The sequence below is a fragment of the Pezoporus flaviventris genome, unplaced genomic scaffold, assembly GCF_033815535.1.
Source record: "Pezoporus flaviventris isolate CSIRO_AGI_PZ_B2104156 unplaced genomic scaffold, CSIRO_AGI_Pfla_v1 ptg000046l, whole genome shotgun sequence".
Taxonomy (NCBI): Eukaryota; Metazoa; Chordata; class Aves; order Psittaciformes; family Psittacidae; genus Pezoporus; species Pezoporus flaviventris.
The window spans coordinates 2,234,031-2,258,141 of record NW_026892594.1 but is presented as its reverse complement, the minus strand read 5'-3'; the positions used below and the strand labels follow the sequence as shown (position 1 = coordinate 2,258,141).

General features: G+C 44.1%; 1 protein-coding gene across 4 annotated transcripts in view; it reads right to left on the bottom strand.

The window, feature by feature from the left end:
• Nucleotides 1–591: 591 nt before the first annotated feature.
• CHCHD3 (coiled-coil-helix-coiled-coil-helix domain containing 3) overlaps nucleotides 592–24,111 on the bottom strand; it is a 167,920-nt gene continuing 144,400 nt past the window's right edge. For 2 of the 4 annotated variants that reach the window (XM_061467975.1, XM_061467977.1), the window contains exons 7-8: nucleotides 8,701–8,836; nucleotides 592–1,297 (exon numbers count right to left, since the gene is read on the bottom strand). In XM_061467975.1, the coding sequence (XP_061323959.1) occupies nucleotides 1,271–1,297; nucleotides 8,701–8,836 (163 nt within the window). In that variant the 3' untranslated portion in view covers nucleotides 592–1,270. The remainder of the gene's footprint in view (nucleotides 1,298–8,700; nucleotides 8,837–24,111) is intronic. The other 2 variants (XM_061467976.1, XM_061467979.1) reach the window with 1 other exon arrangement.

Below are 24,111 nucleotides of genomic sequence, written 5' to 3'. Positions count from 1 at the left end.
TAACCCTTAATTAAACAGTGCTCAGAAAGCATCTTGATAAAGAGAATAGAAGAGTCAGTGGCAATATTGTGAACACAGCCTAAATGAGATCCACAGGTGCACTCACAGTTGCATAGTGGGATGCAGTTCAACATGGCCAATTAAAGACACAGAAGAGGTAAATAACTAGCAGAAGGCACATTGCTTATTTGACACTGATGCTGTTACTATTGCAGATCAAATCTTTCCTAAGGTTGCTGGGTAAGATGAACGCAGCAGTTGGTGTCTGAACAAACCCAGTTAAATCACACTGGGTACTTGCGTGAAGATGCTTTGCAGGTTTAGGCACTCCATGCCCTTTCATTCACTTCTCAAGGAAGGAAACTTGTGGTGCATGAATCACAGCACACCATCACGTGGGATCCTTTTAGGTTGCTGTGATGGAAAACAGTTCTATGTCAGTCCTGTTCCTGAAACCGAGGTTGGTTATGCAGAGAAGTTCTATGCTCTAAAGCTTTGTCAATAACATCTGCTGGTGAAACATGATTGACACAGCAGAGGGAACACCATCCGCCCCTGAGGAATGGAAAGAGAGACAGACTGAACCATCAATCTTGTGCATAAAATACATTTATTGTTGGTACAGAGTGAGGCATATTCGTCAGTACTTGATAGGACCGAGGAGCACAACAGAATCATTTCATGTAAATAAAGGCCATGATACATCTTAAGTGTTGGATCATTAACATCATTCCAGCAGAAGGCCCGGAGAGAGACTTCATTTAGTGACATGATTTGTGAAATAAGTTAAAGCACAATTTAAGTCATGACACATGGTAAGGAAAACAGGCTGTACAGTGAGGAGCAGGGGCTGACCTGCTCACAAAGTGCCAGCCCATCCCGGCACACCAAGTGTTACATACCTGGGCCTTTGACAGGGAGTTTTAGAGGAGATTCTACAATGAAATAGCAGCATTTGTAGGATATTTCCCCTTTCTCAGGTCGGTGAAAGGTTCTTTTCTTTTCCTTCCTTCAATCACCACTAAGTGGATTTTACTAAGACTGAACAGTATCTTCGGCTCTGTGATTTCTGATGCAATAAGATACAGGTCTTGGCTTTTCAAATGGTCACACTGATTGAGCCGTGATGGCTGCTGCTCTTGAAATGGCTCTTCCAGTTCTTCTCTTTATTGGCCTGCCCTGTAAATGGGCTGTCATATCATTCTCGGGGTAAAAAATGCTCTTCTGCTGAAATTAGTTGATGGTCTTGTGCTTGATTTGGACAATGCCTTTATCCTCCTCTCCCAAGCATGCTCTGCTAAGAAAATGGTCAGGGAAGGGGGAAGAGAGAGGGAGAAACACGTTTTCAGTAACTCAGACTTATTCCAGAGACTCCCTGAAGTTTGGCTACAATTCTTACTTAGGATTTGCAATTGCTTAAATAAAAATGCAGAAAAAGAAACACTGTCAACACACACATCATCACAGAGACGAGTCACGGGAGCAGAAGGAAGCTATCTGAGGAATCCACAAGCCAGCCATTTGGAGACTTGCAGTAATGATTCCTCTTCATACATCCTAATGCTGTCATGGCTCTAGTGCCATTGGCTATTAAGGAAATTAAAACTCCTGACCTTACAATAAGATAAATCCCATTCCCAGCAATTACATACTCAAGGAAATATACCCTGAAGTCATAGAACGCTAAGTATCCCCCCTGCCTACCTCCTTCCTGTGTTCTGAGTCATACCCAGAAGCTCAATAGTCTGAACATGTTGCACTGACCTTGTCCTTCATTCATCACCTCCCTCCCATGCACAATTGGCCACCGAGAGCTAAAGTAAAGATCTGACAAGTGGTCCAAGAGTTATTCTTCCTGCCACACCAGACAGCTCTGCCATTAAGGTCTTGACTCCAGACAGGCCCTGGCCTCTACTGTGAACATGCAGACTTGCAAGGATAATATGTAAGGCTCTACTAAGAGCTTCCTACTGCCATGATCTAGAAATAAAGGGTCTGCAGAATGGGGCACAGGTATGGATACTGCTTGTCTAGATCAGTAAGGAGAACAGGCAGCGAGATGTAACAGGACACTGATAAGCTAAGCAGTAAAAGCATGCTGGGGGCAATCTCTGCTCACTAGAGGACTGTGACATTGACTGAGGCAATCAGCATAGAATCAGAGAATCCCAGACTGATTTGGGCTGAAGGGACCTTAAAGCTCACCCAGTTCCAACCCCTGCCATGGGCAGGGACACCTTCCACTAGAGCAGCTTGCTCCAAGCCCCTGTGTCCAACCTGGCCTTGAGCACTGCCAGGGATGGGGCAGCCACAGCTTCTCTGGGCACCCTGTGCCAGTGCCTCAGCACCCTCACAGGGAAGAGCTTCTGCCTAAGAGCTCATCTCAGTCTCCCCTCTGGCAGGTTAAAGCCATTCCCCTTGGCCTGTCCCTACATCCCTTGTCCCAAGCCCCTCTCCAGCTTTCCTGCAGCCCCTTTAGGCACTGGAGCTGCTCTCAGGTCTCCCCTTCAGGAGCCTTCTCTTCTCCAGGCTGACCCAGCCCAGCTCTCTCAGCCTGGCTCCAGAGCAGAGCTGCTTCAGCAATCTATTGTTCTCCCTACAAAATCCATAAAATGGGGAAGACGTAAGAGTCTCCTTACAAGAAAGGGTAGGAAGGGATTTGCTAATGTCAGGAGCAAACACAAATGTAAACCTTGAAGTCTTACAGGAGACCTAAAAAGGCTGATCGGGGTATCTGAGCATCAGTATCTGGCCAGACAGGGCACAGTCTTGCAGCCTGGACTGAATTGTCAGTGTCACAGAAGTTAGGATTTAGGAAAATGAGAAATAAAGGGACTAAAAAGCCTGTTCTCAGGTATGTCTTCAACCAAATCCTCCCAGTACTACTAAAAATAACCCAGTGAACCATTCAAGTAGATCAAGGAGTGTTCCTACAAGGATGAAGAGGTGCGCCAAGGAGCAGGGAAGCGTGCACATGAAAAGATGGTGAATGTCCTTGTGATCACAACATTCCCCAGAATCCACGGAGGAGAAGTACATGCTGACAGAATGGAAGGAGCTGGTTTTATGCTCCCCAGGTGCCATTACAGAGAAAAATAAGGGAAACTTGTATTAGTTAACAAAATCTCCAAGCTCAGTTTGACAGCATCCCCATGGAGATTGCAGTAAAACTGATGAAGGCTACTTTACCTTTACTCTTTGTGCAGTGCTATTACAGAACTTGCTCGAAGCCATCACTGGGTTGAATATTAACTTTACATAAATTTAACACTGCAGAAGTTAAGGTAGGAAATTCCCCAAAGATCTGAGTAAAATTGTGTTACTTTTATTTAGTATCCTAAGGAAAGAAATCACAGGGATTTGTTCATCACACACATATTTCTCCCCACAAAATTTGATCTTCAGACAAATGGGAGTCTTCTAGGGCTTTGGTTTTCTCTACATGTTTGTGTTTTTTTAGTGTTCTTTGCTGACTCCTGATCACATAAGAACTTAATGTATTTTAAACATTTTCCTTGTGTTTTTTCACACCACCAATGAAGGGAACCTGGTCTGACTCTTCCATAATAAACTTCCTTCAATAAATGCAGTGCTGCATGGAGATGTCAGAGCAGCTTCCAGTATCTGAAGGGGGCCTACAAAGGATGCTGGAGAGGGACTCTTCATCAGGGACTGCAGTGATAGGACAAGGGGTGATGGGTTCAAACTGAAACAGGGGAAGACCTGGAAAAGAGAAGACTGCCTGGAGACCTCATAGCAGCCTTCCAGTATCTGAAGGGGGCCTACAGGGATGCTGGGGAGGGACTCTTCATTAGGAACTGCAGTGACAGGACAAGGGGTAATGGGTTAAAACTTGAACAGGGGTAGTTTAGACTGGATATATGGAAGAAGTTCTTTACTGTGAGGGTGGTGAGGCACTGGAATGGGTTGCCCAGGGAGGTTGTGAATGCTCCATCCCTGGCGGTGTTCGGGATCAGATTGGACAAAGCCTTGGGTGAGATGGTTTTAGTGTGAGGTGTCCCTGCCCATGGCAGGGGGGTTGGAACTGGATGATTTCAAGGTCCTTTCCAACCCAAACCATTCTATGATTCTATGATTCTAAGATGTTGCATGTACTGAGCCTGACTCCAGAGAAGAGGTTTCTGTTCATCTTGTATCAGAAGTGCTTTCTTCCCGGAGCAGAGTGAAGCATCTGGAATACAGCAGCATGACTGCAGCCTGTGAGGGGAGCAGAGGTCACAGCCCCTTCTTGTGCTCTTTGTCACACAGGAGGTAGGGTGGTGGAGCAGTGCTGCTTTTGCTTTTGTCCCAGGACACTTTAAATAAACCAGCCCACAGCACATAAAGTATAACTGTGCTGTGGCTTTGGCAGTTGCGTTCTTGTCTGTGCATCACTCCAACCAGTGCACTGCAAGCAGGGATGCTTGCTGTGCAGGGATAATGTCTGCGCTCTTCAGGAATGCTTCCACCCCAGGCAGGGCATCCTGCTGCAGTTCACTAACACATCTTTCACTAACTCATCTTCCCTGTTGGTGCTGTGGTTGCTTACAGACCCTTCAGGGACATGCACTCAACTCTCCCTGACGTAATGGCACCCAAGCAGATTGATGATGAGGGCAGGATGTTTCATGATGAAGGCTCTTCCTTGCAACACCTCCAGCCACTGTCATGTTGTGTTTTGGGTAATGCCAAGACAGGATGTACAGCTGGGAGCTTGGAAGATGCTGGTTTGTGAAAGCTGTGTGGAAGAGAAGGCAGTGGGACAAGTGGTCTTTAAGGCCTCAGAAACCCAGAGCCTCTTCCCTGCTGAACTTCACAGCTTTTTGGCATAGTTTGTCCTGCCATATCAGAAATGGTCACTGTCTAGACACCTAAACCCAGGGAGAGGAGATCATGGAAAGAAGGCTACTGCTGGAACTGACCTGCCATTTGTGTTTTGTGAAGAGGAAACAGAGCCTAGGACCAGCTTTAAGGTCTCTTCCAACCCAACCCGTTCTATCAGCCTCTGATCCTACGATTCTGTGTGGCACTCAGGGACGTGGTTTAGTGGTGGACTGGGCCATGCTGGGTTAATGGTTGGAGTCGGTGACCTTAAAGGTCTTTTCCAACCTAAAAGATTCTATGATTCTAAGTTCAGGTTGGATGTAAGGAAGAAGTTCTTTACTGTGAGGGTGATGAGGCGCTGGCACAGGGTGCTGGCCATTAAAGACAAGGCCTTTTCATTGCATTGCAGTTCAGTTTTTTCAGCTGCTCTGATTTCACATATTGTTCTGTTAGAGTAGGAAAAAATACTGGAGGAGAAGGTTAAAATAATGGTTTTATTCTGAGTAGGATGCATGATTAAGAACCACTCCATCCTACAAATCACAACGATGGCTGAAACAATGCTGAACAGGCTGAGGAATAACATTTTGTAGCTGTCAAACACCAGAAGCTGTTGGTATCATTCTTAGAAGTACTTTCAAATCTCACTTGCCTGCAGAGACTTGCATCCCTCTGGAATTCAGAGGTCTAATAGGAAACCATTGCTCAGACTTCATTAAGGTATAGACTAGTTGTGTTTCCATATATGAATTTGGAGTCCATGTAGCCCAGGGAAAAATAAAACGAGGAAAGAAAAATGGCATTTTAACAGCCACCTTGTCCCTATCAGTGGGCAGCAGACCAGGATAAGTGATTAAAATGCCACTGGATGGTCTGTGTTAGTGCAGTGACTGAATCTGGAGTTACTTCAGCAGTGGGAGCACAAATCTATGCCACAGACAACCCTAATATCTTCCCCTTAATGGCTCCATTAGGTAAGTTTTTCTCTCCATTACTATTAGAATAAAACTCAAACATTAATAATGGAGTTTAATTTATCTCACTGGCTTCTCATGACTTTGGGAAAAGATCTCAAGCGAAGATACAACAATGTGTCACACTCCTCTGAATTAACAACTCTCTGGGCTTTTCTAACAAGGGGAGAAAAGGACAGATAGAGACATGAGATTACCGACAGGATGAGAAATAAGGAGCATACAGAAGAGAGGGTGAGATAATTATAAGCAAGATAGGAAAGAAAGGGGAGTCAATAAATTCAATTTATGAAAGGCACAGAATGTGCTCAGCCTGAGCACAAGTGCCCAGACTCAGCGCCAGGAAATCGGATTAGTTAACTTATTTGCTTTGCAATATCTTGGTCTATTCCCTCTAGCAAATTTTCTTCTCCCTTTGTTTCTTGTAGGCAGTGTCAGTTAACTTTTTCATTCCTGGCTCTGCTATTTCTCCCACTTCCAACCAAGCACACAGAGAAGGTAATTTTGAGGCAGTTTCTAACAGCATCTAGCAATTATTTGGTCTGGACTTCTGGGCAATCAGTGAGTAACAATAACTACAATTACAGCTGTGACACACGGAGGATGAGCTAGAAAAGACTGATGCTCATGATGAAAAGCAATTGCTCCTGCTTGCAAATGTATCCACCATAAAAGGCTTCTCTTTCTCTGTTATCCCTAAGAGAGAAACCTCTCTGAATTCTAATCCTGAAGCATGTGTGAAAGAGAAGAATAAATATTTAGGGAACACTTTTAACTACTTGACAGGTTTGGTTGAAGATCTTCAACAAAAAAAAAGGTGTTTAAAAGGGTTCAAAAACCCAACACTCGTATTTATGCAGTTTCCTTTTCCTGCACCTTCTGAACATGAATTAATTCATCCTCATCAGAGTCTTCTGAAGGAATTTCTATCAGATACAAATTGCAGTTATAGCTTAAACACGTAATGCAATTAAGCTGATTTTTTTTCAGTTACTTGAAAGAATAATACAAATTACAAATACAATAAATTAGCATTCCAGATGATGGAAGCCACGGTGTAAATCTAGTCCACTTCGTAAGAACAGGTCATCTATCTATGATGGCTCAAACCCACCCATGGACATGTATCTTGAAACTGGATTCTGGAATACAAAAATCACACAAAAGGAAAACTTACGAAATAAATTAGACACCAGTAATCCCTTGTCATAGGAATGAATGGAATAGATTCAATTTCAAGGAAAAGAATCCAGTTCAAAAGGTCATGAAGAACTGCACAGTGTAGGGAAGAAGGGGATGAACAAGATTTTCCAGCTGGAGCCACGGCTCAAGGATGGCACCTTGACAAAGCTGGTTGGACTTCTCATGCCTGGGCATCTAAGCATGGCTCAACCATCGTTCCAAACTTAATACAAAGGGTCTGTAGCTTTCTGAAAGACAGCCTCAGGCTAGGAGAGCAGGAAAGAGTTCCATGAGCAGGGAGATGTGGGAGGCTGGAGAGTTTCTGAGGACAGGCTGAGAACACTGGAGCTGTTGAGCCTGGAGAAGAGAAGCTGCGTGGAGACCTCAGAGCAGCTTCCAGTGTCTGAAGGGGGCTACAAGGATGCTGGAGAGGGACTCTTCATCAGGGACTGGAGTGATAGGACAAGGGGTGATGGGTTCAAACTGAAGCAGGGGAAGTTCAGGTTGGAGATAAGGCAGAAGTTCTTCCCTGAGGGTGCTGAGGCGCTGGCACAGGGTGCCCAGAGAAGCTGTGGCTGCCCCATCCCTGGCAGTGTTCAAGGCTAGGTTGGACAGAGCCTTGCGTTACATGGTCTAGGATGAGGCATCCCTGCCTGTGGCAGGGGGGTTGGAACTGGATGATCTTAAGGTCCTTTCCAACCAAACCCATTCTCTGATTCTCTGATTCTATAAATGAAGGAGCTCAGGAGCATAAACAAGTGGGCAGGAGGATGTACTGACAAAGGATATATTGAAGAAAATGGCTTTGAAAGGACAGGGTGACTTTTATTTGTCATCACATGGGTCCTCTTTAAGTTTCTCACTAATGATAGCAAAATTTAATATCATAAAGTGATTTCAGAGCTGCCCAGACAGCCAGACAAATTGTCCTCATCCTGCAGTGTTCAGAGAACAACCACGCTACAGCTGGGAGCTGAATTTGTCTTGCAGACTGCCAATGCAGCCAGGCTGCCTGTGCAAAAAGGAGCTCACTGACTGTATAAACAAAGAACTAACAGTAATAGCACTGCAGAAATGTATTAACCACTGTGGGCTGAGGAACAGCTTTAGCAATGCCACGCAACCATTGTCTCCTACACAGAATCACAGAATGAGAGTGGTTTGGGTGGGAAGGGACCTTAAAGCTCACTCAGTTCCAACCCCGGCCACGGGCAGGGACACCTTCCACTAGAGCAGCTTGCTCCAAGCCCCTGTGTCCAACCTGGCCTTGAACACTGCCAGGGATGGGGCAGCCACAGCTTCTCTGGGCACCCTGTGCCAGCGCCTCAGCACCCTCACAGGGAAGAATTCCTTCTTTGTATCTTACCTAAAAAGTGTCATCAACATGAAAGAAATCAAGACTTCCAACTGGTGAGCAATCTAGTTTGAGACATCCCTTTGTCATACTTGTGCCAAGTGGCACCATGTAGTTTAATCCCAGTTTTTTTTACTGCTAAATCTGCAGATACTGGGAAAATTATGCCAACAGTGACAGCTACTCCACTACACAACAGCTTCCCAAGGGAAGAGATGGAAACCCAGCATTTAAATACATTGAACCTGGACTCCACTGAGAGTACACACACACTGGGAACACATAAGAAGGGCTAATCAGATATTCCCATAGTCTTCCTCTCTTCTTCATCCCATCATTATTTCAGCGGCAGTATCTCTAACTCACCTGTTTGGCGTGATTGACACAGTGCAGGTACTGGCTAGCCAGGGCAGAGCAGCTCAGGGTCTCCTGAGCGTGCTGTCGATAACACTGAAGGATCTTATCCTGCAGATCAGCGCAGATCGGATGAGTCTGGTATCTCCTGGGGAAAGAGAAAACAGCCTTTTGGTTCCCTCCTCAAAAGGATTTCAGGAAAGATGCAACTCTTTTAGTTGTTTTTTTAAAGAAGGGAACTAAATAGCGAAGGAAAACACTTTAGAGCAATAAAGAAAGGCTTTTTCTAGAGCCAGCTGGGTTTAAGTGGGTGAGATCTGATGCAAACATCAACATGAGCTGCAGAAGTCTCGCTATTAGGACCACAAGTGTCCTTCTGATGCAGTAGTCGGGTTCCAGCTGGCAAAGAAAATTAACATCCAACTTCATATGAGTACACACTGAAGCAATGACAAAGCACACCTGATCTCACCTGCCTTTAAGACAGTCAGAAGCACAGGACAGCTTCATTCCTCTATAGCCCTATGACTACATCATGTTGCTACTTATTAAATATGGCCCCTGTACAGAAATGAAATCACCCATTAGGCTGACCTGGAGACTACAAAAACCATGCTACCTTCAGCTAATTTCACCATCTACTTTTGCTGACCCAGTAACAGCCACTAATTCTGGTGCATCCTCCTCACCATCACCTCAATTTTAATCCTGACACCAGATGTGCAAGTTATTTAGGAATTTTGTCCATTTTCTTTATGGATTTATTACTTTTACCATCTTTTTGGCTGGTGCAGTACACTTTCTGCCTGCAACATAAGCCAAAGGAAGGGAAGCTTCTCTAGTCTACTTTGTAAAATCCAGTCTCTTTTGGACAAAGATCTTGTGATTTCCATTAATTCATAAAATGTCATCCACACTGGTAGTGCCACAGAATTAAAATGGGAATCAATACTTCCCTATCTCAAAAGGAAGGGGGGTGGTGAAGTGTTTCAGAGACAAGAAGTCAATTGAAATTTAAAGCTAACAGGACATTTACTTTATAAATACTTTTTAAGGTTCTGATTTCTGTGAGAGACACTCAAATCAGAGTTAAACCCCTCTCACATCAAAGATAAAAGATTTCAACAGTAGGAAAAAACTCCATGAAAATGTAAAGAACCATTTACAGCTCCTATGCCTTGAAAACAACCATCTTCTTTATGGGTGTGAACGACATCTTCCCATTTAGCCTACGAGGAAAGCCTGGCAGTGGCTGCTTTAACATCCAGCTCACATTATTTTTAGTTCAATAAGGTTGTACAAAGCCCTGAGACTCATCAGCCACAGCATCCTTGGATGAATATTCTGTTCCTTCCCATTTTGCTGATTGGCCAAGGCAGATCTCTGCTACAGTAAGACAGTGAAAGGCGAAGCACGATGATGTTCCTTAGGGGGACTGACTTCTTGGCAATCACTCAAGATGTAGTACTAAGGAAAAGGAATGTTAAATCACCTTGATTTTACAGCGTGTACCTATATAAAACATCCCTCTTACTCTTTTCATTCATTACCCTACGTCTGTGACTACCAGAATTCAAATGCATTCCCAGGTGCTTACACACTTTCTGATCCAACTTCTGTAGAGTCTTAGGTATGAGGATTTTCCCTTAATCCCCCCCTCTGCTGATATCAGCAAGCACTTCAAAAGAGTGTCAGGCATCAAAATGTGTGACCATAAACTGCTGCACACTGATTACGGAGGGGTCTGGATCGGGATGGAGCACGAGAGGAAGCACCACGTACGCTCTCTGTAGATGTTAAGACTCACAGCGGTGACGATTCAGGTCCAACTAAACCAGAGCTCATTTTAAATGCCTGAGAGCCTGGTCTGGATTGATAAACCAATAGAATAGACCATGAGTTAACAAAAAATACACTTGGAACATCTAGCTGTGCCTTTATTCACAAGCCATTTTAAAGTGACTTCTTCTATAAACGTGAAGGGGGAAGGAAATGGGCTGCTGGACACTTTGCTATATAAACTCAGTAAATGTATTTGAAGCCATTTCAAGAGGGGTACTCAAACCCACATTAAGGAGCTGTTTTGATTGCTTTATTCCCTGAACCATGCCATTAGTGACAGTTCCAAGTCCACGTATTATTCTTTATTTGAATGCTTCAATGGACTCTTTATGCTGCCAACCATACCGGCTCCCTATAAGACACATCATCTCCTGCCTCACAGTTACTTGTTCTCATACTATGACTTTTTAGATGTGATTTTTTAAGACATGCTCTCAGCTCATTGCCTGTCCTTCCAGGCACTGCAGGCCCAATGCAGGTCAATGCAAACAGGGCCACTTCCTTCAAGTCAACAAAGTCCATTTTCTTGGATTAAGCTGTTGAAGGAGAGCACCGTTTCCATATCGATCTGCTGTGCTTGTTACGTTACCCTAATGCACTATTTGCACTTTTGGGAAAACACTAAATGAGATTAGTGTCTAACATTAGATGGCCATAAACCACACGCTGCAGGATCTCCCATTCAGGAAAGAAGGTTGCATCGTGCATTATGGTAACCCCACCAAAGGGTCTGTGATTGATTTCTCTTTGGTGGTGAATGACAGGACTCTCAGATGGATGGTCAGAAACTGCCAACAGCAAGGAAACTCCTCAAAAGGGAAATGAAATACCGACCTAACAGAGAACTTCCCTGAAGTTCCTATAAATAAGGGTCATTTTACAGCATTATTTAAAGAAAAACCTTGTAAGTCAACAGCGCAAAACCAGTAATTATCACAGAATCATAGATTCATTATATAGAATCTATAGTGAAAACATGAAGTTTTAAATACCTGAATGGATAAAGCAACCTGGTCTGCTCCCGGAGCTGACCCTGCTTCAACCAGGACATCCCCTCCCTGAACTATCCCACGTCCTGAGAGAGAGACCTGTGGTTTTGGGATATATGGCAGGGAAATTGTCCCCCAGTTCTATGTATTTATTCTCTTAGGAATTTCACAACTAAACCGAAGGTCAAATACACACCTAGGAGTGAACCAGGGAACCCTGCCACGCCTCCATCTCCAGTGCAACTCAATGACTACCTTACAGAATGAACGCACGTGAAAGCTCAAATGCCTTTCTTGGCTGAAGCCAATATGAACTGTGGTCTGATGTGCACCCTGCACCACACGGCACGCTGATAACAATGGGGTTTTCTTATGTTTACTTGATCTGCTTTCCCCTTTTCCAGCTGCTCCTCAAGCACCTCGCATGCCGGCAGAGTATTTGTGTGCGCTAGAAGAAAACCTCCGAGGAGCAGCACCCCCACCTCTTCCATCAAGCTGATGCACCGCAACCTCATCAAGGTAAGAAGATGAAGACACAAAAGAGAATGAGAGAGTGTTTTAAAGAGAAATATTCTATGCTAAAACACGAAGGGAAACTTTAATGAAGGGAACTTTGTACTCATGTAGCCTCTCTCAAAGAGCATAGCTTATTGTACTCCTGGGGGCTCCGAGAAAGAAGCCCCTTCATGGCATTCAAACAAAACGTCTACTAAAGAGGAAAAGGGAAATCACCATGGTAAGCTGTACAAGCTTTGTGATAAAACTGACATTGTGACTGAAGGAATCTGAATCGCTGATGAGCTTCCAACTGTGCAGGTATCTGGCATAATCCCACCAGATCGGGACTTGAGGCAATTGTCACTTAATACGGGGGGAGATAAAATAGCATGCAAGGCAAAGAAAAACAACAGTGCCATTAGATGGCCAGAAGTAGCCAGGGCTTCATTTTATTCCTCATTAAAATGCTGACACCTATCAAAAGCATCTGGTTTTATTTGTGTGACCTTTGGCGTCTGAGGCTACTTCTGTGCTACTAAATAAAACACAGCAGAGATAATCCTCTGGGTCCAGCACAACCTGCATCCCTCCAGCATGAAATCTTGCTTTCCCTTCCAAACAAGCAGCTCAGCACATCCAAATCCAACCAGCAAACTGGGGATAGTCCCCAGCATGTGCTGGAAAGCCTTAGCTCCAAAACAAACCCCTATAAATGAACGTGATACCAATGACACCCAATGCACCAGCACAGGAGGGTGCTGGAGCTGATGTCTTGACCTGTTTTATTTACTCCTCCTGATGTGATCAGATTCCAACTGCACTAGGGAGCGTGCAAAGCAAAACAAAGAAAAGAGGATGATTCTGATCTCAACGGGCTTATAATGCACACAAAGATAAGAAACAACACATTGAGGCCAACAGATGGTGAAACAAAAGGAAACTGAGGCAATCTGCACCATCACAAAACAGACAAGAGGAAAAGGCCTCAAGTTGTGCCAGGGGAAGCTTAGATGGGGAATTGGGAAAAAAATGTATTCACCAAAAGGGTTGTCAAGCATTGGAAAAGGCTGTCCAGGGAAGTGGTGGAGTCAGCATCCCTGGAGGGCTTTCAAAGATGTGTAGATGAGGCCGTTAGTGACATGGCTTAGTGGTGGACTTGGCGCTGCTGGATTAATGGTTGCACTTGATGGTATAAAGATCTTTTCCAACCTAAACAATTCTATGATAGGCAGCCCACCAAGTATAACAACAGCCTAGTTGTTTTCAAGTGTTTGTGAGCAGCCAAGAGGAGTTTTAGAGGCTTTTGTGGGCAGCGAATCGATGAATGTTGTCTATGTCTAGCAGAAATTCCTTCTGAGAGACACTGAAACGTGGTGCTTGTTTGAATAGTGGATGAGTGAGAGATAGAAGGGGGCAGCACGCACGGGTCAGAGAGAAAATAAACAGCGAATTGGAAGCAGCATGGAAGCACAAATGGGACATATGTGGCTTCGAAAGTGAAGACGTGTGACTTGCACGGGATCACAATGATGGGGAAGCCAGTGGCAGGATGAAAGGAGATGATGTGAATCCAGGGTAGGAAACAGCACTGCTTTCAACAGGTATCATCAGGGCAAGATTTCAAAGCGAAAATGAATGTTGCAGTAACTGGTAGCCTGAGTAGTGATGGATTTAGCTAAGCAGATGGACAAGAAAGGCTGTGTCTGAGATACTTTACATAGAGTCAGCAAGAGCAAAACATAAGCCTAGCTGAGAAGACCTCAAGAGAAGGTCAGCTCAAAGATGAAGCGTAAGCAACAAGTCTGGAGCAGCAGCAAGACAGTGGTATTTTCCATCCTGACACAAAAGGTGGTGAGGGGGTTATTCCTTTTTTAAGGGTATCTCGTCCAAACAGAGCCACTTCCAACAGCATCACTGCAGAGTGAATACGCAGGACTTGTTCATAGAACAGAGAAGAGCTGCAAAACAGATAGTGGGACAAAAGGGCATATGATAATGAAGGTCCTTACTGCTGCAACCAGTATTTTTAGGTTTGAAATCAATTTACTCCTTATATTAAATTATTTTTAAACATTGTCTTCGCACATGAAGTGTAGGTGATGACTTGAAAGCGCATTATGAAACATGCAAAGCACAAACCAAATGGTTCTGTTCTTCTCAAAAATCATTTGGAAGTTAATACTGCAGATCTGAGTTCTGAATATCTACAAGTGATGCTATGAAGCAGTCCATAATCAAGCTGTGCCCACACAGAGCCCTCAGAATTACCGTGTGGGAAGTGCTGCCAGCAAAAGATCAAGTACTGTGGAGTTGATTCTTGCTTTTATTTACACATGAGTACATAGTGTGACTTCTGCAAAAGGTGTAAAGGAAAGAATTTGCCTAATGAATCTATGATGAAATGGTGATCGAGAACCACAGTTGTTTCTGCTCTACAGCTGAGAATGCTAAACACGTGTAGTAATACTAAATAAATGTCTTCTGCACAAGTTGGAATACAACTTATTCCGCCTGCTGCTATACGTATCTTTTGTGCTACTAGAGATCAAGTCCAGTGTCAATATTGCCCCTGTTATTTTTAGCTTCTTTTGCCTAAAATCCCAGCACTGACAAAATCATTGGCAAATGTTTGTCATCCTCTCATTTATTTCATCTCTCCCCCAGGCTTCTTCAAATAAAAACCTATTTCAAACGTTCTGACCTTTGAAATTTAAGGACGGAGATGAGGAGGAAAGATTCCAGCATATTCATACACTCTGCTTGAAGACAGACATTTAATTATGTCTGAAGAGTACTAAGTCAAGTTCAGTAGGTGGACAAAAGCCTGGTTTAACAACAAAGCACAGCAGACAGTATGACTGACCTTTACAGATGCTTTTTGTTTATGTAGTAAGTATTTCCCACCTGGTACATTGGCAGGATATCAGCTTGTAGTGTAAGCAAAGTGGAAATCATTCCCTGTATTGCAACAACTTATTTATTGCATTCAGGGAGGAAAGAGCATCTCTAAGATTAACAGAGAGAATTTACAATCTCAAATCTGGCAGAGCGCATAAATACGAGCAGAACTTCAAGGAGTGAGTAATTCCACATTTGCATGTGTAAAGTTATGCACATTCTTAAATCCCTTGTTGGGCTGGGACTTACAACAGGAAGACATTAGGATGAGAACCAGAAAAAAGATTTTCTGGTTGTGAATCCTAATTAGACTGATGAAGGAGTTGCCAAGGTAAATGTTCAGATGTTTAGGATATAATATTAGGACTAGATCTCATCAGGCTTGAAAGACAACTGCAAGTGAACGTGAGATGGATCTGTGAAATTATCAATGGCAAGAGATGAAGCTAGTGAGGTTTTTCTAGAAGCATTTACGATGACAGAATAATTCAATCCTTTCCAAACAACACATCATGAAAAAAATCACGGTGAGGCCCTAGCACAGGGTGCCCAGAGAAGCTGTGGCTGCCCCATCCCTGGCAGTGTTCAGGTTGGACACAGGGGCTTGGAGCAAGCTGCTCTAGGGGAAGGTGTCCCTGCCCGTGGCAGGGGTTGGAACTGGAGGAGCTTTAAGGTCCCTTCCACCTCAAACCATCCTATAATCCTATGAAAAGCTGGTACTTACTGCTAGAGGATACTGGGGTTACCATAAGTTCAAAAGATAACTACACAGTAACACAAGAGTCACTGTATAGTGACAAGTCCATCAAAGAGATTCTAAACAAAAATACAATGTTTGGCTCAGGAAAGCCCCACTCCACCACTTGTTGGAAGGCAAAATGGTATCACTGCATAATTCCCCCGTTTTACAGTGTTTCCTAAATACCCACTCCTACCCATTGCCCGATAAGCTAAGGGGACCTCTGAGCTGACATGCTGTGACTGCTTATACTCCAAATAGCTTGATGAGCAAGTCATCAAATGAATACAAGACTCCTATCAACCCCTACAGACAAAATTAGATTGAATACTTTGATTTAAATTGGTCTGAATTGACTTCTATTATCCCAAAGCACTATTTGTATACAAAATCCCTCTCCCTGAAAAAAAAACAACAAAGGAACCCTTAAAATACAAAGTACATCAACATATTATTATACAAATGTACCTTACACACAGCTGGTCCTTGCAGCTGCAAAGGGAACAACGTGTTGGAATTACCCATATTTAGGATGCACATTTTTTGTACTTAGCTTAAGGAACAGTTTTTACTGAATGCCAGGATACTAAAATAAATAATCACAGATAATGATATGAAATTTAGACTTCTAAGAGGGACGTGAATGTCTCTACAGTGGGAGAAAATAACATGGCAATTATAATCTTTAATCGGAACAAACCCTGGAAGGAGCAGTTGAATCTACATGGAATATACTGTAGCCATGTAATGTATCTCTATGCCAACCGTATCCTGGGCTGCATCAAAAGGAGTGTGACCAGCAGGTCAGAGGAGGTGATCCTGCCCCTCTACTCTGCTCTCATGAGATTCCACTGTGTGCAGTTCTTATGCTGTTGTCCTCCCCATAAGAAGGACATGGAACTGTTGGAATGAACCCAGAGGAAGCCATGAGGATGATGAGGGGCTGGGGCACCTCCCAGATGCAGACAGGCTGAGAACATTGGGGCTGTTGAGCCTGGAGAAGAGAAGCTGCGTGGAGACCTCAGAGCAGCTTCCAGTGTCTGAAGGGGGCTACAAGGATGCTGGAGAGGGACTCTTCATCAGAGACTGTAGCGATAGGACAAGGGGTGATGGGTTCAAACTGAAATAGCAGAGATTTAGGTTGGATATGACGAAGAAATTCATTAATGTGAGGGTGGTGAGGCACTGGAATGGGTTGCCCAGAGAAGTGGTGGTGAATGCTCCATCCCTGGCAGTGTTCAAGGCCATGCTGGATGGAGTCTTGGGTGACATGGTCTAGTGTGTGGTGTCCTTGACAGGACAAGGGGCAAAGGGCTTGGAACTAAAAGGGTCTTAAGGTCCTTTCCAACCCTAGCTAGTCTGATTTTATATATAGAGAGAAAGAATTTCTTGGTCTTGCACTGATCAAAACCAGTTCTCAAGTTTGGCAAGCTGAGAGACAAAGATCAATCAGCTCAGATACACATAAGTCCGTCCAACTCAGCGGAACAAAACCCAAACCAAACCCACCGCAAGAGTCAAATCTGCTCCGTCTGAGCTGAGCAAAGCCCTCCACTGCCATGCCTACGTGATCAGCATATCAACACTTGCATTGCGAGCCTCCTAATGTAAATCACAGATTATTTTTAGAGTTTGCATGTGGCATCACTCGAGCTCTGTCTCATTACTCCGCCCTCAAAATTATTTAATGAAGAATGGCAAGGTTCCACTGGCTCAGCTGTTCGTGAGTAGACCAAAGATCATCGAGGCAAACAACACCAGGTGGTGCCATTTCGTACCATTAGGACTTCTGGGGGCTTTTTGGCACTATGGAGATTTAGGCTGCAGCAAGCAGCGAGGGAATCAACCCTTCTCTTTAAATGCAGCTAGAGCTCATGATGAGGTAGATTGGGTGTCTGGGAACTACAGTTAATGCTTTGGCTGATGTTCGTCATAGAAGTGGCTGATGCAGTGGTTTGCAATCGTTGCCGTTCCAGGATTACTTGGCTATATTAATGAGCATTACATACTATGTAAAAATACAGTGCAGTATTTCTGATTTTTAAATGAAAAAGAACTTAGTAATAATTCATCTCAGTCTCCCCTCGGGCAGGTTAAAGCCATTCCCCTTGGCCTGGCCCTACAGGCCCTTGTCCCAAGCCCCTCTCCAGCTTTCCTGCAGCCCCTTTAGGCACTGGAGCTGCTCTCAGGTCTCCCCTTCAGGAGCCTTCTCTTCTCCAGGCTGACCCAGCCCAGCTCTCTCAGCCTGGCTCCAGAGCAGAGCTGCTCCAGCCCTCGCAGCATCTCCGTGGCCTCCTCTGCACTCGCTCCAACAGCTCCACGTCCCTCTTGTGCTGCTGCCCCAGAGCTGGATCAGGACTGCAGGGGGGGTCACCCCAGAGCACAGCAGAGGGGCAGGATCCCCTCCCTGAGCTGCTGCTCACCCTCTGGGGGTGCAGCCCAGCACACGGGGGGGTTCTGGGCTCAAGCGCACACTGAAGCCGGGTCATGGGGAGCTTCTCATCAACCAACACCCCCAAGTCCTCATTCCTGCCCCATGTTAATTTTCCATGTACTGTTACCTCCCTGTGCGTGTAAAACACAGACGCACACACAAAAAGAGCCAACAGACCTAAATAAAGGCCAAAAGCCCAAATGTGCAGCATAAACCAAACACACGGGAGCACACCATGTTTTAGATTTATTACTGCCACTTATTTCCCAGGAGCTATACAACTCACTTCAGGCTTTGTAAACCCCTGAGTAACATGGTCATCCCAAAACGGTGCTAATAAAATCTTCACAGCACCTTACCCTACTGCACTAAAACCCCAGCTTTCCCTTATATAGGTTCTATATAATGTGTTCTAATAAGAAGAGCGATTTCTCATCTATAGCAAAGGTCAACTACTGCACTCAGCGTGAAGCACCACAAGACGCTATCTCGTGGCACGTTATTATCCAAATATTACTCTCTAGAGCAATATAAGTTTAACTGTTTTCTTCAGCCGTAAGAGGCCCAAAAGCCTGTTACTGACCACAAAACTAAGATATTATCAGTGGAAGGAGCGTACAGAAAAAGCAATCAACAGTTAAACACTTCAAGCATCGTCGCTCCTCTGGGTGATGATTACTTGAGGGAATTGAAGGTTGCAATCTTAAGAGAGAGGAGAATAAATGCCTATTTTTCATTTGGGCATGAAGTTATTTAACAAACAAGGCTTGGATTCACCCTGACAAGCTACAGAGGCTCCGTGCACTTCCCCAGGTCTTGCTGTGGCGAGCCACCCTTTCCATACAATATAATCAGCTGGGCTGCAACAACAACAATGTGTTAGCAAACACACACAGAGAGTAATAATCACCCTGCAAACATGTTGATAATAAGCTGGTGCTGGACCTTGCTCTAATATATCTTGGTATCTTAGTTTTAATGTGCTTGTACAGCGTGCTATGGAACTATTAAAACATAACGCCCTCTTAGCATCCTACTAGGGAAAATGCACTGTTCACCATGAACAGATAATGAACTGAACTTGGTGATGAGTTCTAAAGCACAATACTGATGCTTTTTTTAAATTATTTTCATTACTTTTCATTATTTTAAATAATTTTTCACTGCCTGCTAATGGATGTTTCCCTGAGACTAATACTAGACATGATGGTACCTGGAAAGCAGTTTAACAACAGAAGGTAGAGGGTATTCACAGAATACTGAAGTAGTTTGGGTTGGAAGGGACCTTGAAGCTCACCCAGTTCCAACCCCCTGCCACGGGCAGGGACACCTTCCACTAGAGCAGCTTGCTCCAAGCCCCTGTGTCCAACCTGGCCTTGAACACTGCCAGGGATGGGGCAGCCACAGCTTCTCTGGGCACCCTGTGCCAGCGCCTCAGCACCCTCACAGGGAAGAGCTTCTGCCTAAGAGCTCAGCTCAGTCTCCCCTCTGGCAGGTTAAAGCCATTCCCCTTGGCCTGGCCCTACAGGTCCTTGTCCCAAGCCCCTCTCCAGCTTTCCTGCAGCCCCTTTAGGCACTGGAGCTGCTCTAAGGTCTCCCCTTCAGGAGCCTTCTGTTCTCCAGGCTGCCCCAGCCCAGCTCTCTCAGCCTGGCTCCAGAGCAGAGCTGCTCCAGCCCTCGCAGCATCTCCGTGGCCTCCTCTGCACTCGCTCCAACAGCTCCACGTCCCTGGTGTATTGGGGGCCCCAGACCTGAATGCAGGGAAACATCACTGCTTACTTGTTGGAAACATTGCATGGAAACATCATTCCTAAATCTCAAAGGTCTTACGAAGGTCTCTCCTTGCACAGCTGCTGTGTTCTGGCAGCATTAATTAGACACTGGGTTATTTAATGGAACTTCAATCTGGTCTAAGAAAGTCATTCTGATGCTTGGTGTTTTATAACCTTATCCCCTATGATTTTTAAGTCGCTATTTCTTTTTGCTAACATCTTCCAGTAGTTTGGTAGCAGGGTGCTTTTAAGTTACAGTACCTCAAGCTTGACAAACTTTAGATCAACCACTAACATCTTTCACAGTTAGGTCATGCCCCTTGATTTCAACTGGTTCTCACGGGAGGTTTACTACTAATTGCTGCTAACTTTCTGCTGCTGTGGCACATCTCCTTACAAAGGATGGTACCAGGCTAAGAGAAAGACACTAATTCTTCTTGCCATTTGCAGATGGAAACTGGGGATCCTTGACATCCTGCTGGGAACTTTGGTTTTGTTTTTAAGGGGTCTAAATAGAAGACAGCCTGAAATAACCCTTACAGGAGAACAGTAAGACGTGAAAAGAGTAATAATGTAGGGCAAAAATACCCCAGTGATGCAAATTGTAACAGAAACAGCATGTTTTTTTCTACAGGTCGTTCCTCCTTCTCCTAGCATCACTTCTACAAGCAGGTAAAATTTAAATGACCTCTTTCGTACCATGCCACAAACAAAACCGGTCTCCTTTGGGGTTGCTGCTTACACAGACTGGCAGGATCTTACCACGCTCATCCCACTTTGTGGGAAAGGTGAGTCTACTGTAAAGCTAACATGGCAGCGAGTGCAAGCACCCTAGCAAAGGTCCAGAGAGCTGAGAGAGGCAGTAATGAACATAATTATAGCTAGTTATTGTTTGGTCTACTTACAGCCCAATTTTATAATGCTCCTGCCAGCAGAGCTATTTTCTGTGATGTCTTTTTCATGCAGCAACCTTTTCCCAAATCAAAGGCAAAGCAATACTCGGCGGTTTCTCCTGCAGCCTGTTTGACAATAAAAGTTAATACTGAACCTTGACTGTTATCAATCTTCATAAACGTGTCCATGATACAGCAAGCCTGTTCCATATTACACCGAGTCTGTTACTAATGCATGCACAGGAGCAACCCGGCTGCTTAATGGATCTCCTAAATGGCTTGAAACTGGGACCCGTGTTAAGTGACAAGGAAAGTTTTAAAGGAATAACTGCTTTTCTCATTTCGCTCACTCTGTGATAAAATGATTACAGATTAGATCAGGTCTGTCCTGAGAAATGTGTCTTGTACTATGATATGAATTTACACAGACAAAATAGAGACCCCTGGAAAATATACATAGTATTCAAGGAACTATAGTGAGAAGTGTGAATTATCAGTGTTATTAGTTCCTTTTAGCAGAGATCTATGGGACCAAGGATTTTGATATTCAAGCACTGAATTCAAAGCCCGATGGAACAAACTTATTTGAGTGGCACACACATCCTCTTAAGGAGAAGAAGGGGGAATGCCTGATCTGTATTAATTTGGGTATTATCTGAAAGCAATTAGTTTACAATGCTTATCCAGGACAAGAGGGTGCTGAGCTTGACCTTCCCACATCTGTACTGCAAGGATCCTAAATATGAGGTTTACCAGGTACTGAGGAACTTGAAGACAACTTCTGCCCCACACAGTGTCATGCTGTGCAACCCGAGAGGAGAAACAAGTCCCCAGGTTTAAAATAAAGAGAACCTGGGGTAGAGCCATTACATAGATAAGCTTCATCCTTAATCAATCACACTACCAAAACCTCTTTGCAGACTGTCCAGAAGAGTATCTGCAATTCTCTACCTAAAGGAACCAAAATATTTAATAGAAGAGCTGGTGAATTGGCTTTGACACTGAATTTCTCTATAAAGAACTCGGTTTAAAATCTACATTGATGCTGCAACTGCATCTTTATATCGAGAGGGTTACAACCATTTTTTGGCCAAACTACTGTGTCTAGTCAAGGCAAAGGGGAAATACTAGATGTGATGGAAGAGAAGGGAGTGCATCCCATCAGCCCATGCAAGAGCAAGATTTCACTCACAGTAAAGCAGTGTAGACAGAGGGAGTCTATTACACACGGATCTATAAAGCCTGTCTCGCAAAACCTTTCGATCCTGATCTTCTTTTGCTTCCAGTAATGTGTACAGCACAGTGCAGCATCTGCTATGGAATATTATCCATCTTAACATACCCTAGACAGGGGAGTCCATCTTTATAGAGTTTATAGCCACAGACATGGCACTCGAGTGGTCTCCTTAAAGATACACTTAATAGTTTTATCTGCTTCATTCAGTTCCTTCCTCCAGGCTTTAATGTGGGCTTTAAATGTTCCAGGACTATACTTTGATTTTCGACTGCAGGTAGATGAAGGGGAAGGCAAGAGAGTGGGAAAGCAGCTTTATGACATTTTTTCTTTAAACATTGATAAGTTTTCCAATTTCATTTATAGATCCTCTATAGAAACACACAGCACTTGAACTGACAAAACTCACTGACACTTCACTGCCCCATCAACAGTAATGGGAAAATAGTTCTCCTACCAAATAGCTTTGTGTCTTCTCCTATTCTATTAGGGTTAGAAGGTGGTGTGCTTTTCATGCTTCTGCGTGTGCAGCCTGCCACCCAAATATCAGGTCACATCTATGCATCCGAACTGTTTTAAAATGCCAAAGTAAATCCAAAATACTTAGGAAATCCTCCCTTCAAAAACAGCAGGAAAAGAGGTTTGATTTGCTAAAGAATGAAGCTCATGTTGAAGAAAATCTGATAATGCATTTATCAGATACTGTAAACACCTGTAAAACATCAGTTAGGGCATTTCATAACCAATACATGTATTCTCTATAGATGTCAGGGCTCATGCTTTAAAAATGAAGTAATTTAATAACTGAGAGAATCAAAAAGCATGTTCAGAAAAGAGTTTAGCATTTTGCACGCAGTGACAGCACAAGGGGTGATGGCTTTAACCTGCCAGAAGGGAGATGGAGATGAGCTCTTAGGCAGAAGCTCTTCCCTATGAGGGTGCTGAGGCACTGGCACAGGGTGCCCAGAGAAGCTGTGGCTGCCCCATCCCTGGCAGTGTTCAAGGCCAGGTTGGACACAGGGGCTTGGAGCAAGCTGCTCTAGTGGAAGGTGTCCCTGCCTATGGCAGGGACTGGAACTGGAGGAGCTTCAAGGTCCCTTCCAACCCAAACCAGTCTGGGATTCTGTGATTCCTATTAAAAATGCCAATGGAACAGCAACAGGTTGCTGGGTGACTGTTGGAAGATACAGAAACATTTCTCGACCACCACAGGCCTCATGGACACATTGGGCTGAAACCCTGACTGCTAAACATGGCTCAGATCTGATTGAGATTCATCTTTATTTAGGCAGCCCTAAGCAAACAGGACTATAAAAAGCAATATTGGAAGACAAACTGTAATTAAAAGTGCAGCTCTGCTCAGAGAAGAAGCCATTAGAGCATAACTATTCTCTGCATGCCTTATGTCTTACCTATTTCCCAAAGTAGAAAAAAAGCAATGTATTTTTCATACCATTGAGTCTTTTTAGATCATTTTACCTTTTAGCTACAGAGTAAGGCTGGTGCAATATACCTCAAGCCAGGATTGTCAAGCCCAGTAATACTTTTTACTACAGGAATTAACGTTTTACTCTTGAACTAATATCACAAGAGCTAGGAGGCAACCAGGCAGCTGAACTACTTTATGCAACATCCTAACACTATTTGTACAAACCTGCTTTTCTGAGTATGCCAGCACTTTGCAACAAAGCATATGATTTGATATTTGTTTAATGTGTACTTCGGCTTTACACTGTGATTTCACTTAGATGGAGTCCAAGTAGAATGACTGCGGTTTCTTTTTGACCCTGATTTAGCCCGACACTACTGGAAGGGAGAAAGAGAAAAAGAGAGGGAAGCCTGGTTAATTACAAGTGGTAGCAAATGAGCTGTAATGGAGGTGTTATGAATGTAAATCAGTGACACCCGATCCAGCAAGAGCAGCATCTGTGCATGCAGCTTCCAAAGTAATGAGATCATGCTGATGTACTGGCATCCTGCTTTGATCACTTCATCTTGTTCGAGAGCTCTGATGGGAAAACAAAGGTCAGTGGCACTGACCTCCCTTCCCACAGCTTGCACACGCACTGCTATTAGGGACTGATCAAGGACTGCTGTCTTTCCACCCCATGATTTCAGATGGTT